Genomic DNA, 13,296 nt, shown 5'->3' with positions numbered 1-13,296 from the left:
TTTGGGTGAACTAACTCTTTAATACATGTTCCTGGTTTTATTGTGCACAGTTCATCAGTGCACGTTATCCTTAAGAAATAAAATTTTTGTTTTCGTAATATTTCCTCAAACTTTAATAACATTTACTTACTTACTGCTGTTTGGGGGGGAAATAACATTAACCAGTACTATCACAGTCTACTTTTTACAATGCAATCAAATCCCTGTGCAAAATCAGTCCTGTGTTATTTCCGACCAAATATTCAGTTCCACTTGGAAACATGCCACATTCAGTTGAATTTGTTATGAAGCTCTCCCTCCTTCTGTCCTATCAAGATCCCTCATCATCACTATATTCAGTTATTTTATACTTGTGTGAATGAGATGTGATATGTATTTGAGTATGATAAATGATATGTGTTTGTGAGTACAGGTGAATACATGCTTCTGTGATATACACATATCGTTAGCCTCATTGCATAATTGCCTAAGTCATTTTTTGGCCAAATTGTGATATCTGCCTTTGAAATACCATCTGGGCAATTATGCTATGAGGCTAAAGATATGATCATTCATTTCTGTGTGTATGTTTGTTTGAGTGAAATGAGTGAAATTCAAGTGTACTGTTAGTCATTAGAGTAAATGTGGTTAAGATTGCTCTCGTTTCATCAGAATCCCTGGAGGAAATGGGAGCCATGTTCACACCCACACATCTTTCACACACTTATTCACTCGCACTCATTCTTCAAGCACACCTGCTGCACATAGCCATTAGTAGGGATCGTTGAGGTCCAAACTCTGGTGTCCTCTTAATGACAGAGCTTCATTAGAGCTGCTTCTGCAGAAACCAATTCTTTTTAGTGATTCAAAAAGTCTTGCAGCACAATCAGTGTGGTCTAAACGATTCCCAAATGAATGACTCTTCTGAACAGGTTCTTTTCAAAGCCGTACAGTGCGGCCAGTGTAGTCCAACGATTTCTGAACAAATTATTGTTATGTTCCAGTTATTTTTAGTGATTCAAAACCACAGTGCAACCAGTATGGTCCAATTGATTCATTAAAATATTACTCTTCTGAACAGGTTCTTTTTAGTGATTCGATGCCATACAGTGTGACCAGTGTAGCCCAATTGATTCCCAAACAAATGACTCTAATGAACAGGTTCTTTTTAGTGATTTACAACCATACAGTGTGACCAGTGTAGCCCAATTGATTCCCAAACTAATGACTCTAATGAACAGGTTCTTTTTAGTGATTCACATCCATACAGTGCGACCAGTGTAGTTCAAAAGATTCCCAAACAAAAGACTCTAATGAACAGGTTCTTTTTAGTGATTTACAACCATACAGTGTGACCAGTGTAGCCCAATTGATTCCCAAACTAATGACTCTAATGAACAGGTTCTTTTTAGTGATTCACAGCCATACAGTGTGACCAGTGTAGCCCAATTGATTCCCAAACTAATGACTCTAACGAACAGGTTCTCTTTAGTGATTCACAGCCATACAGTGCGACCAGTGTAGTCCAAGAGATTCCCAAACAAATGACTCACATGAACTAGTTCTTTTTAGTGATTCAAAAGAATACAGTATGACTAATGTAGTCCAAATAATTCCCAAATTAATTACTCATATGAACTGGTGACTTTTAGTGATTCAAAATACAGTATAACCAGTGAAGTCCAACCAATTACAAAATGAATGACTCTTATGAATGAGCTCAAACCGGCGTGCAACGTTTTGCTACGGTTTCCGGGTTGAACAACACGTTTCCTGGAAACGGTGTGCAGCGGGGTTTGAGATGTGTTTTCTCTTGTTTGGTGGGTGTGTCAGAAATGTTAGCCCTATCAGCGGCAAGATGTATATAAACCACACGGTATTAAAGAGACAGCTCGCACAACGGGTATTAATGTAACATTGTGGGTATTAATGTAACGGGTAACGGGTATTAATATAACATTGTGTAACATTGTGAAGTGACATTTTAATAAACTTTTCTATTCTCTTCTGATTATATAATGGTAAATATTACAATATCATAGCACAACAATAGTAATCATCAATAATGATAAGCCTAATGCAATAAAAAATAATAAGGTCATATAGATTATAACACAGAGGTAAGAAGTGGATTATCCTTCATCTGAAATGTTTGTCTTTTCATCCTGAAATGCGAGGCAAATGTTGGACCACAATAATTAGAAGTTTCCACAAATCCCTTCACTCGATTGGGATGTTCTCTTTTATTCTGGACAGCAAGGGCAGTGACTGTAACATATTTTGCAGTATTAAACACATATTTATACCGATTTCATCAGGCTCTGAAAATTCTTCAAAAAGAACACAAAGAATGGCCTTCTCAGCTGCCATAGTTGCAACTCATGCATCATCAGAACAGGGTGTTCAACGCACCTCCGTTTCCGTTTAAAAAAACGTTTTGCAGCATTTTGTTGGGGCTGAACGCAGCCCTGTTCTTTTTAGTGATCATAACCAATCAGCATGATCAGTGTAGTCCAACCAATTCATGAACAAATGGCTCTTATTAACAGGTTCTTTTCAGTGATTCAAAGCCATACAGCCAGTGTAGTCCAACCGATTACCAAATTAATTACTGTTATGAACCTTTTTTGTTTATGTTTTTGTGATCCAAAACTGTACAGAGAGTCTCTGGACTCAAACTGATTCCCAAACTAATGGCATTAACCTGGTTCCTTTTAGTGATTCAAAACCATAAAGAATGACCAATGTTGTCCAACTGAGTCCCAAATGAACGATTCTCATGAACAGATTCTTTTTAGTAATTTTAAAGGTGCCCTAGAATTAAATATTGAATTTACCTCGGCATAGTTGAATAACAAGAGTTCAGTACATGGAAATGACATACAGTGAGTCTCAAACTCCATTGTTTCCTCCTTCTTATGTGAATCTCATTTGTTTAAAAGACCTCCGAAGAACAGGCGAATCTCAACATAACACCGACTGTTACGTAACAGTCGGGATCATTAATATGTACGCCCCCAATATTTGCATATGCCAGCCCATGTTCAAGGCGTTAGACAAGGGCAGCCAGTATTAACGTCTGGATCTGTGCACAGCTGAATCATCAGACTAGGTAAGCAAGCAAGAACAATAGTGAAAAATGGCAGATGGAGCGAATAATAACTGACATGATCCACGATATCATGATATTTTTAGTGATATTTGTAAATTGTCTTTCTAAATGTTTCGTTAGCATGTTGCTAATGTACTGTTAAATGTGGTTAAAATTACCATCGTTTCTTACTGTATTCACAGAGACAAGAGAGCCGTCGCTATTTTCATTTTTAAATACTTGCAGTCTGTATAATTCATAAACACAACTTCATTCTTTATAAATCTCTCCAACAGTGTGTAATGTTAGCTTTAGCCACGGAGCACTATCAAACTCATTCAGAATCAAATGTAAACATCCAAATAAATACTATACTTACATGATCCGACGCATACATGCAGTATGCATGACGAACATCTTGTAAAGATGAATTTGAGGGTTATATTAGCTGTGTGAACTTTGTAAATGCACTGTATTATAGTTGGGGGGGGGGCAGGGAGCGCACGATTTATCGGTGCATAGTTAATGATGCCCCAAAATATTCAAAGCCATAATTCAAAGCCATATGGTGTGACTAGAGAAGCATGAGACAAACTTCATAATTATATCAGAAATTTAAAAAAATCCTCTAGGCTGACATGAATTTACCTGAACATGAAGTTGAAGGGCCTTGCATGTTATATGTGAGTGTGTTGTCTGCCTGTAGGTTGTGTTGTTTCGTTCAGGCACTGCTGTTATTTCTCAATGCCGTTTTACCACCTTCTAGTCTCACTGTTAGGAGTGAAGATGACAAGCGTGGGCGGAGGAAAGCCCAGGAGACAAAGCTGGAGCCCTTTCCATGTGAAACTTGGTGAGAACACACACTTTCGCACAGTTACACATTGCCATACACATACAATCCCATATACTTATCATGAGGGTTGAGCTGTTCGTCTTAACCAAATCATCATGGATTATTATGTTTATTAGGGATGTGAATGTGCCTGATGTCTCCTTCTCTGTCTCTCAGCCCCAAACCGACGATGGAGGAGATTAAACAGTGGGCGCAGTCTTTCGATAAGCTGATGAAGAACCCGGCGGGGCGGAACAAGTTCCGTGAGTTCCTGCGGACGGAGTACAGCGAGGAGAACATGCTCTTCTGGCTGGCCTGCGAAGACCTGAAGAAGGAGATCAACAAGAGTGCCATCGAGGAGAAGACGCGATTGATCTATGAAGACTACATCTCGATCCTCTCGCCCAAAGAGGTACACACACACACACGTTTTTCACCCATCTCTAAGGAACATATATTGAGTAGTGATTCTCTGAGGCCCACTATGGGGGCTGCAGGATGCAGGATGTTTTTTATTAAAGGGGGGGTGTAATGCTGTTTTATGCATTCTGACTTATTTACACTGTTGAAGAGTTGGATTCTCATGCTAAACATGGCCAAAGTTTCAAAACACGAGTTGGGCGTATGATGGAGTATTTCTGTGCCAAATGACTACTTCGGTTTCGGTACAGACTTCGGGAAGTTTTTTTTTTTTGGAGTATAGCCTGTATGACGTCAAAAGAGAGCTTAATTTCTTGTATAGGCACTTCTCCCTGATAAGCGTGCGCACACTCATCACCCAGAGCAAGATCACGCCCATCAACGCGATTCGTTCGGGATACAAAAGCCGAGAGATTTTTCAACAATGGCTGTGTCCCAATTCAGGGGCTGCACCCTTTGAAGGCTGCATACATCATCGAGGCAGTCTCAATTAAGAAAAATAAACGTTAGATTTCAACGTAATAAAGAAATTACAGTATTTTACACCTCACAATGAATATCGATCAATTTTATTATAGTTACTTTTCTTAAATATGACATCCTTGATGAAGTATTCAGCCTTCAAATGCGACCTCCGAAGGACGCAGCCTCTGAAATGAGACGCAGCTCCTGTAAATAGAGGAGTGTGTTTTTGGTTGTGAGGGAAAGATTACCTTTTTCAGCTTCACAAAGAACCCAGCTTTAAGGGAACAGAGGATGAAGTTTGTTTTTCCGGGGCAGCAACAGGAGTTGCACACGTATGTTTGTTTGCTCCCGGGATTTCGGTGATGAATACTTTTTAAACAAGTCCCAGTTCGGCGCTGGATTTGCAGATCGCGGGTGGTGAGTAAAGCTGCATCAGATGTCTGTGTTTTGTTGGCAATCAGTGCGCAAGTGCATATAATGTAAACATCACGAATGGTTTTGTTCCCTTTATATTTATAATGATGTCGCAGCTAGCAGACATCGCAGAAGCTGCGCGCGCACTTTAGCTCCACCCACAGCAATGACGGCAGACACGCCTCCAGGATCTCGGCTTTTTCCGGAAAGACTCAGTTTAGCTTATCTATCTTTTATAAATATGACAAAACTAACTTTTCGGAGATATGAAGGATGCATTGTTACTCTATATGTACTCAAGATTAACATGAGATTGGCAGAAACTGTGTGTGATACCCCCCCTTTAGCGTTTTATGTATGGAAATAAAGTACCTGAATTAAAATGCTAAAACATAATGATAAATTGATAAACTGCAAGGGTATTTCTTCTTTTGTTTTTATTAAAAAAACATGCAGGTCTTGAAAAGAGTTTGAAACAAGCAACTTTTGGGGGGTGGGGACTTCAATAATTATTTTGACAATATGGGGGACTTCAAGTTAAACAGGATGAGAACCACTGATATAAAGAGAGAGGGGCAGTTCTGCAGGTTGTGTCCTCTAGGTTTAATACAGACAGGTATCTGTATTCTCTCCTACTAATCTAGTAGGCTAATATGTTTGCTTGCTACAATCAAAGTAATTTAAAAGACACTAACATATTTTCATGATTACATATAAATAAGTATGTACATCCTTTCTAATCAGCCACCGAATACAATGTCCATAAAAAGTCCAGTCTGCAGTAACTGCAATGGAAACACTGGTGGCTGTTCTTTATCACCTCTGTCTTGTCTCTCCTTTGTGGAATGCAGATTTCAGCCTCGCTGCAAGTCTATGATTGGCTGCGTTCTGACCAATGAGAAGTGACTAGGGCCTTATCTAAACAAAAAAACTAAACTTATTTTGAAGCTTGACTTGAACTTCACACCATTAAACGTTTAAGAGATCATGTGTACAAAGAAACAAGGCATGAAGGAATTTTGCCAGATGTATGATTGAAGCTTAATGTTTTAAAGGCTCATTTCCTGAAATACAGTCCTCTAGCACCATATGTGGCGGTCGATCCTGCTTTCTATTATGAGCTGTTTATGTTTTGTCTCCTGTCGGTGTGAGACGGCGGGGTGTGCATGTATTGTACACACTTGTTGCATTCTCAGTGCACACGTGTGCTCCTGGTATGTGGTTTAATTCATTGTGTTGACATGTTAAATGTGATTTTTTTTTTTTTTTTTTTTTTTCCCTTTTTCATTATCGCCGTTTTTCATGAACTCACACCTTTCAACTCCGCCACTTTCTAGAGGCAGCTGAGGAAAGCGTACTTTCTAGAAGTAAATTAAGGAGCAAAGGTTGAACAAAGGAAGCTATAAATTGATCCCGGCTGGACGCTCTACTGTAAAGCGGTTAATAAATAGGCTGTAGAGTGCAAGAGGGAGTGAGTGAGTTCGGATAGATGAGCTTTGTTTTGCCCTGAGCTCCCAGTTTCAGTTCTTGTACACTCGAGTGTCTAGTATGAAATGAATCAAAGAAAAGGAATCATTAAATAGAGTCCTGGAAGAAAATAAACTAGAGAGCTCCGTGTAGTAATAATCTCAGCCCATGGACTTACTGTATGGTGTACAGGTTTGAGAGGTTTATGGGATTGAATTTTTAAAAGATTTTTCAAGATATTTTGAGGCACACTACCATTCAAAAGTTTGGGGTTGGTAAGATTTATTAATGTTTTTGAAAGAAGTCTTTTATGCTCACCAAGGCTGATTTTGATGATTGAAATGATTTTATTCATTTGATGTCAAAAGTTATTACAATTTAAAATAACTGTTTTATATTCAGTTTTCAGTGTCACATACTGCAGAAATCATTCTAATATGCTGATTTAGTGCACAAAAAACATTTAATTATTATTGATGTTGAAAACAGTTGTGCTGCATCATAGTTTTGTGGAAACATTTGTTCAATTGTAGAGTAGTTAGTAACATTTTGTATTATTATTGTTTTTTGTACATATTTGTGAAGACTGATTTCATGTCAGACTGTTTCATTTTTTCACTGAGCAACCATTATACTAATCTATCTGATGGCAGTAGCAGCCAACGCATTACCTTTTGGCCTGTTGTACACGAGACCCCTGCAGTGGTAGCTCAAGACCAGGGGGTTTTCCCTGTGGGGCAATCCGTTCCGCATGATCAAAGTTACAAGCAGATGTCTTTGTACTCTGACGATGTACTGTAGAAGAAACCCTGGTTCTTGTCCCAAGGCCCAGTGTTGGGAGCTCCTTGTCATCGCATGATGCTTACAATGGATGCTTCTCTCACGGGTTGGGGAGCAGTCCTGGAGGGCCACTCGACTCAGGGTCTGTGGAAGTGCCATCATCTATCATGACATATAAATTGCCTGGAGATGATGGCTGTTTTTCTGACATTGAAAAATTTTCTCGCAGATCTAACGGACCATCATGATCTTGTCCAGTCCACCAATACATCGATGGTCACTAACCTTAACCATTTGGGGGGCCTGTACTCGTGGCTGCTTTACAAACTGCTGCACCAGATCCTCCTGTGGGCCCAGGGGAAGTTACTGTCTCTGATGACAGCTTATATTCCTGGACGCCTAAATCAGGGGGTGGAGGTCCTGTCGAGACAGGGGCTGAGGCCTGGGGAGTGGTGACTTCACCCCAAGGTGGTGGGTCTCATATGGAAGAGGTACGGCCAAGTGGAAGTGGATATTTTTCCATCTCAGGAAATGACACACTGTCCACTGTGGTTCAATCTAGTGCATGGCCGAGGCTACGTCTGTACGATTTCCCGATCGCTCTGCTCCCGGGAGTTCTGGAGATAGTACTCCAGGAGGGTGCCCACCTGTTGTTAGTGGCTCCTCTTTTGCCAACTCAAGTGTGGTTCTCGGACCTGATTTCTCAACGGCTCCCCTTGGGAGAATCCCATCAGGAGGGACCTTCTATCTCAGGTGCAGGGCTCAATATTTCACCCCCCACCTAGAGTTATGGAAGCTCATAGAGGCTGGTCTCTCAACTAAGGTTGTTGAGACCATTCTTCACTCCAGAGCTCCCTTCATGAGAAAACTTTATGCTTTTAAATGGAGATTGTTCTCTTCATGGTGTGAGAGTTGTCATTTAGACCCATTTAACTGCCTGGTTGGTACAGTACTGGAGTTTCTGCAAGACTGTTTCTCTGCAGGGTTATCGCCTTCTACGCTAAAGGTGTACGTGGTGGCCATAGCTGTTTACCACACTCCTTTGGGTGGTTTATCTTTGGGGAGGGACCCATTAGTATCTAATTTCCTCCATGGCACTTTAAAGCTCAGGGCCTGCAGCTCACACAAGGGTTCTGGCATGGGATTTGGCCTTAGTATTGGAGGGCCTTTTGGCTGCTCCCTTTGAGCCTATCGAGGAGGTTTCAGAAAAGTTTCTGACCTTGAAGGCTTTATTTCTGTTGGCCATTACATATTTCAAGAGATTTACAAGCCCTTTCGGTTTCCCCTTTGTGTTTGGAGTTTGCACCTGGCACGGTGAAGGCTTTTCTTCACCCTAGGCCGGGTGTTACATGTGCCCTGGGTCCATGTTCTATTTTCTTCAAATGGACTCCATTTCCCACAATCCTCCACCTAGGAACCAATCATGCACTCACACCTGTTTCTCATCAGTGACCCTTTATAAGCTGCACTCAAACACACACGGATGGCTGAGTATTGTTTATCCTTGTATCCGACCTTGTCTATGTGTTCCTTGTTCCTTGCCTTGCCTGTGTTTTGACCTGTGTTTTTAATTAAAATTTGTCCCGTACGGGACGGGACAACAGAGTTGGAGATCCACAAGCAGGCTTTAATTACAGGAGAGCATAGTCGTACAGGCAGTAGGTCATACACCAGCAAACAGATACAGGAAAGGCAAGGCAAAAGAGTAATCCAAACACAGGCTATGGTCAAGGCAGGCAGCAAACAATCATCAAACAAGGAAACAGTCCAGGGTCAAAAACACAGGCTAGGCAAGGATAGATCTAAAGTGTTGCAGGCATTTGTCCTCCGCCCCTTCGGACATCAGACAAGGAGAAATTAAATCTGTTTTGCCTTGTTAGGGTGCTTATGCCATGTGGCGTAAGTCTGCTCAACTTTTTGTGCTTTGGGTCACCCAGGAAGGGGTACCCAGCATCTAATCAGAGAATGAGCAAGTGGGTAGTCAAGGCTATCTCTCTTACTTATGAATCGGCCAGTCAGCCTTCTCCTTTGGCTGTTCGGGCCCATTCTACCAGGAGTTTTGCAGCTTCTAAAGCCTTGCTTTCGGGACTTCTCTTCATGACAGTTGTGCTGCGGCAGGCTGGTCCTCTCTGCACAATTTTGTCAGATTTTATGACGTTGACCTGGGCTCCACTCCAGGGTCCCAGGTGCTGCAGTCCTAGTTGTGCTCCAAGCAGGATTCACACTGGACAGCAATGCATAGAGGGTATTAACATTCCCATAGTGTCGTAAACTTAAGATGCAGCATGAGTTCTCTTGAAAAGGAATGCCTTGGTTACAACTGTAACCTCGGTTCCCTGAAGGGGGAACGAGATGCTGCGTCGCCCTGCCAATACTTCCGGCATGCCTGTGACCGACTTCCTTCAGCATATCAGAAGCTGACATTGCTTGGTTCGGGGGTGCTTTAAACCTCCCTGTTCGTGACGTCACCCGCACTATGACGTTCTGTCACACCATTGGACTGATTTTTCACATGCTAGTGTGGTAAACTTATGACGCAGCGTCTCTTTCCCCCTTTTCAGGGAACCGAGGTTACAGTCGTAATCAATGCGTTTTTTTTTCAATAGGTTATCTTTTTTCTGTATGGGTTATCTTGATTAATGTTCTTATTTGCATATTTATGAAGTTAATGAGACAAGTACAACAAAACCTGTATCTCTATAAAATGATTGTAGGAATACTTATGCAGTGATCATGAATGACAGGAAAAGTAACATTGTTTAACCCAGGCTTAAAAAGGCATTAACCCAAATCCTAAACTCTATTAGCGTATAAACGACTAAAAAAAAGCTATTTATTTAAATATTATTCTGACTATGTCGCTCAACATTCACAGTGTTGTTTTTCTGTCTTGAAGGTGAGTCTGGACTCTCGCGTCAGGGAAGTGATCAACAGGAGGATGCAGGATCCCACCCCTCACATATTTGAGGATGCACAGCTGCAGATCTACACCCTCATGCACAGAGACTCCTACCCACGATTCCTCAACTCCTCCGTCTACAGATCACTGGTGCAGGGGGGGTCGCGCTCCTCGTCTGAGTCATAGAACCCCGACCCCCTCATCTTTCTCTCGTTCTCTCCATCCCATTTCTCTCCATCTCACTCATTGCACAACCACTCGAGGAGAAAGTACTCCTTTTTTGTGTCGTCACGATTGGATTATCGTTTTTGTTTTTGCTTAGTCCATGTTCCTCTCTCATTTTTGAGGGAATCCCTCATTTCTTCTGAACCTGCACAGACTGAAACTGGAAGACACAGGGTTGAAAATGCAGTTTTCATTTGTCCAATCCTTTTTTTTGCCCTCGTTCCAGCATCAACTACTGATTTTCGCAGCCATTTTTTTTCACGCAAACATGCTTCGCTACTTGTATCTCCTGACGTCTCTAGTTGAAGAGAGCTGAGAGGGCCTCTGCAATAACATACACTGGAGTGGCCTGACCAATCTGATCCTCTCTCCTCACCCCGACCTGTCCACTGTCTCTGTGCTCTGATTGGCTCTTTGAGGCGAGAAGTCGAGAGGTGATTGGCGGCATTGTAAAAGAGAGGGACAGCACTTTTTTGGTGCTAAACAAATAGGTACCACACACTATTTTGAATGCAAATCAATTTTCAGGCCCAGGCGGAATCTGCGGACCTTTCCGGATTTTCTGCACTGATTTTAAGGGAAAATCTATGGAATGAATTTAAATAAAAAAAATAAAATAAAACGTGTACTGAACTCATACTGGTAGCTGAAAAGCTTTATCAACTCAGCCAAAATATTTAATAAACATAAAATTGGGGTGCATAGAATTTTGTAAATGTTAAGTTTTAGATTTCTGTGTATACAGATTTCGTTTGGGCCTGTTGATTCCAAACAACAGATATCAACAACATAGGAGAGAGAGGAGGACCACCAATTTTAGAGATATTAAATAAAACAAACATGAGAGAGTTGAGAGAATGCCATGGTCTTAATTAGACTGGTCACTCACATTTTAAAAATTAGTTTTGTAATGTTATTTATTTTTTATTTTGTTAAACTGTGACCTGATTTGTTTTTCTTGTACAAATATTAAAGAAAATCTGGAACATATGCGACATAAAGAGCAAACTGTTAGTCCTGAGTGCTCAATCGCGCTGTATCTCTCTCTCTCTCTCTCTCTCTCTCTCTGTCCTGGCTGTGTGTTTGAGCGCATGAATGTTTCTGAGGTTGTATGGTGTGAAAATCACAAGTCTCTCTGGCGCCTCCTGTAGGCTGTTTCAGGTACTGCAGTTATGCGAGCTGTTTCTCAATGTTCATGCTTTTTCTTTAGTCAGAAAGGCAAAAGCAAATGCTCTTAGTCAACATAAAATCAAAAATAACTATATTTAACTACTTTGATCAGTGCACGTCATTCTTTGTAAAATGTAAAAACTTCTAAAAGCCTCTGAAACAACTTTCTAAAATTGTCTAAATGGCAAAATTAAATGTATTAATTTAATCCCCAATTTATGTTGTTGTACTAAACGTTACAGCAATAATAGCCAATAACCACACATTTGAATTTATGCGTTACCACTGAAAATCATTTTAACATCTTGCTTTTTGCCTTGTCACGTCATCACAATGTTTTTCTGTTTTTCACACAATGTACGTGTTAAGGAGAATATCTCTTATTTGTCAGAATAAGAAAAAGTATTTTATAGTATTGTACAGGAACCTTTAAAAAAAAAAAAAAAAGAAGCCATTAGCTGCTGTAAAATCCATTTTAAAGTCCTCTCGAGCACACATTGATTTCACCGGTCCAGTACACTTCATTTATTCACGTATAATGCTCAGTGTTACGTCTGCACTCGTGCTAAAACTCATTTCCTTTACAGATGCCTTCAACAGCCTCTGAACCCACTTGATATTAAGAAAATAGTAGGAATATCGGAGAGTAACCGGTTTGATTGATGTTAACACTGTGAGCTGTGATACCACTCCATATTTATGGATCACTAAATATTTCATAATGTGAATCTGAAACCAACCAGTACTGTGTGAATGGGTCCACAATAAGAGTTTTGTTTTTTATATCAGCACTGATCTGGAAATCTGGTGTTCATATTTCCCCTAAACATTCTTCTTCCTTAAGCAGTCCTTCCTTAAGTCTTAATATCAGATCTTTCATTTCACATTGAAATGAGGTAAATCATCCACATCCGCCTGGTACTTTCAGGATTTGCTTCTTTGTAAATATATACGTATAGCAAATAAATGTATATTGAATTAAGGACTCTAATGGTGATATTTCAAGAGTCATGTGTCAATTTAGAGGAACTTCATGTACTGTAGAACCAAAAAAAAAAAAAAAAAAAAAAAAAAAAAATATATATATATATATATATATATATATATATATATATATATATATATATATATATATATATTTTTTTTTTTTTTTTTTTTTTTCCCATCAGTTGTGCATGAAGATGTACATTTTGGAAAATGTGTGTAAAATATGTGTGTATATGGTTATATATGTACATGAACATATATTTAGTATTGCTCTTTTATTGTCCGACATGATGTGACCAGTCTAACTTAAGCCAGATAGAGTGAGTGAGTGTGTGTGTGTGTGTGTGTGTGTGTGTGTGTGTGTGTGTGTGTGTGTGTGTGTGTGTGTGTGTGTGCATGCGTGTGTGTTTTAAAAGTTAAGTGAACTTTCTTAATACAATAGGAGAGAGATGTCAATGTCTTTGCGGCCTTTGACAGCAAACACTCAATTACACAGGGATATGCACAGTTACTCTTTAAAGACACGGTCAATGAGGGAAGCTTGCTGGTGAACCTCTTAACATTTCA

At 40.1% G+C, this 13,296-nt stretch overlaps 1 protein-coding gene across 8 annotated transcripts in view; it reads left to right on the top strand.

Annotated features, from left to right (window-relative positions):
* Positions 1-12,733, top strand: part of rgs19 (regulator of G protein signaling 19) — a 70,576-nt gene extending 57,843 nt beyond the window's left edge. For 7 of the 8 annotated variants that reach the window (XM_048177203.1, XM_048177205.1, XM_048177210.1 and 4 more), the window contains 3 exons: positions 3,837-3,920; positions 4,080-4,314; positions 10,345-12,733. In XM_048177203.1, the coding sequence (XP_048033160.1) occupies positions 3,837-3,920; positions 4,080-4,314; positions 10,345-10,533 (508 nt within the window). In that variant the 3' untranslated portion in view covers positions 10,534-12,733. The remainder of the gene's footprint in view (positions 1-3,836; positions 3,921-4,079; positions 4,315-10,344) is intronic. The other variant, XM_048177204.1, reaches the window with a different exon arrangement.
* The last annotated feature ends 563 nt before the right edge of the window (positions 12,734-13,296 follow it).

The sequence above is a fragment of the Megalobrama amblycephala genome, linkage group LG24 (assembly GCF_018812025.1).
Source record: "Megalobrama amblycephala isolate DHTTF-2021 linkage group LG24, ASM1881202v1, whole genome shotgun sequence".
In the NCBI taxonomy this organism is placed as follows: domain Eukaryota; kingdom Metazoa; phylum Chordata; class Actinopteri; order Cypriniformes; family Xenocyprididae; genus Megalobrama; species Megalobrama amblycephala.
The sequence above is the reverse complement of the archived record's forward strand: the minus strand, read 5'-3'. Positions and strand labels throughout refer to the sequence as shown.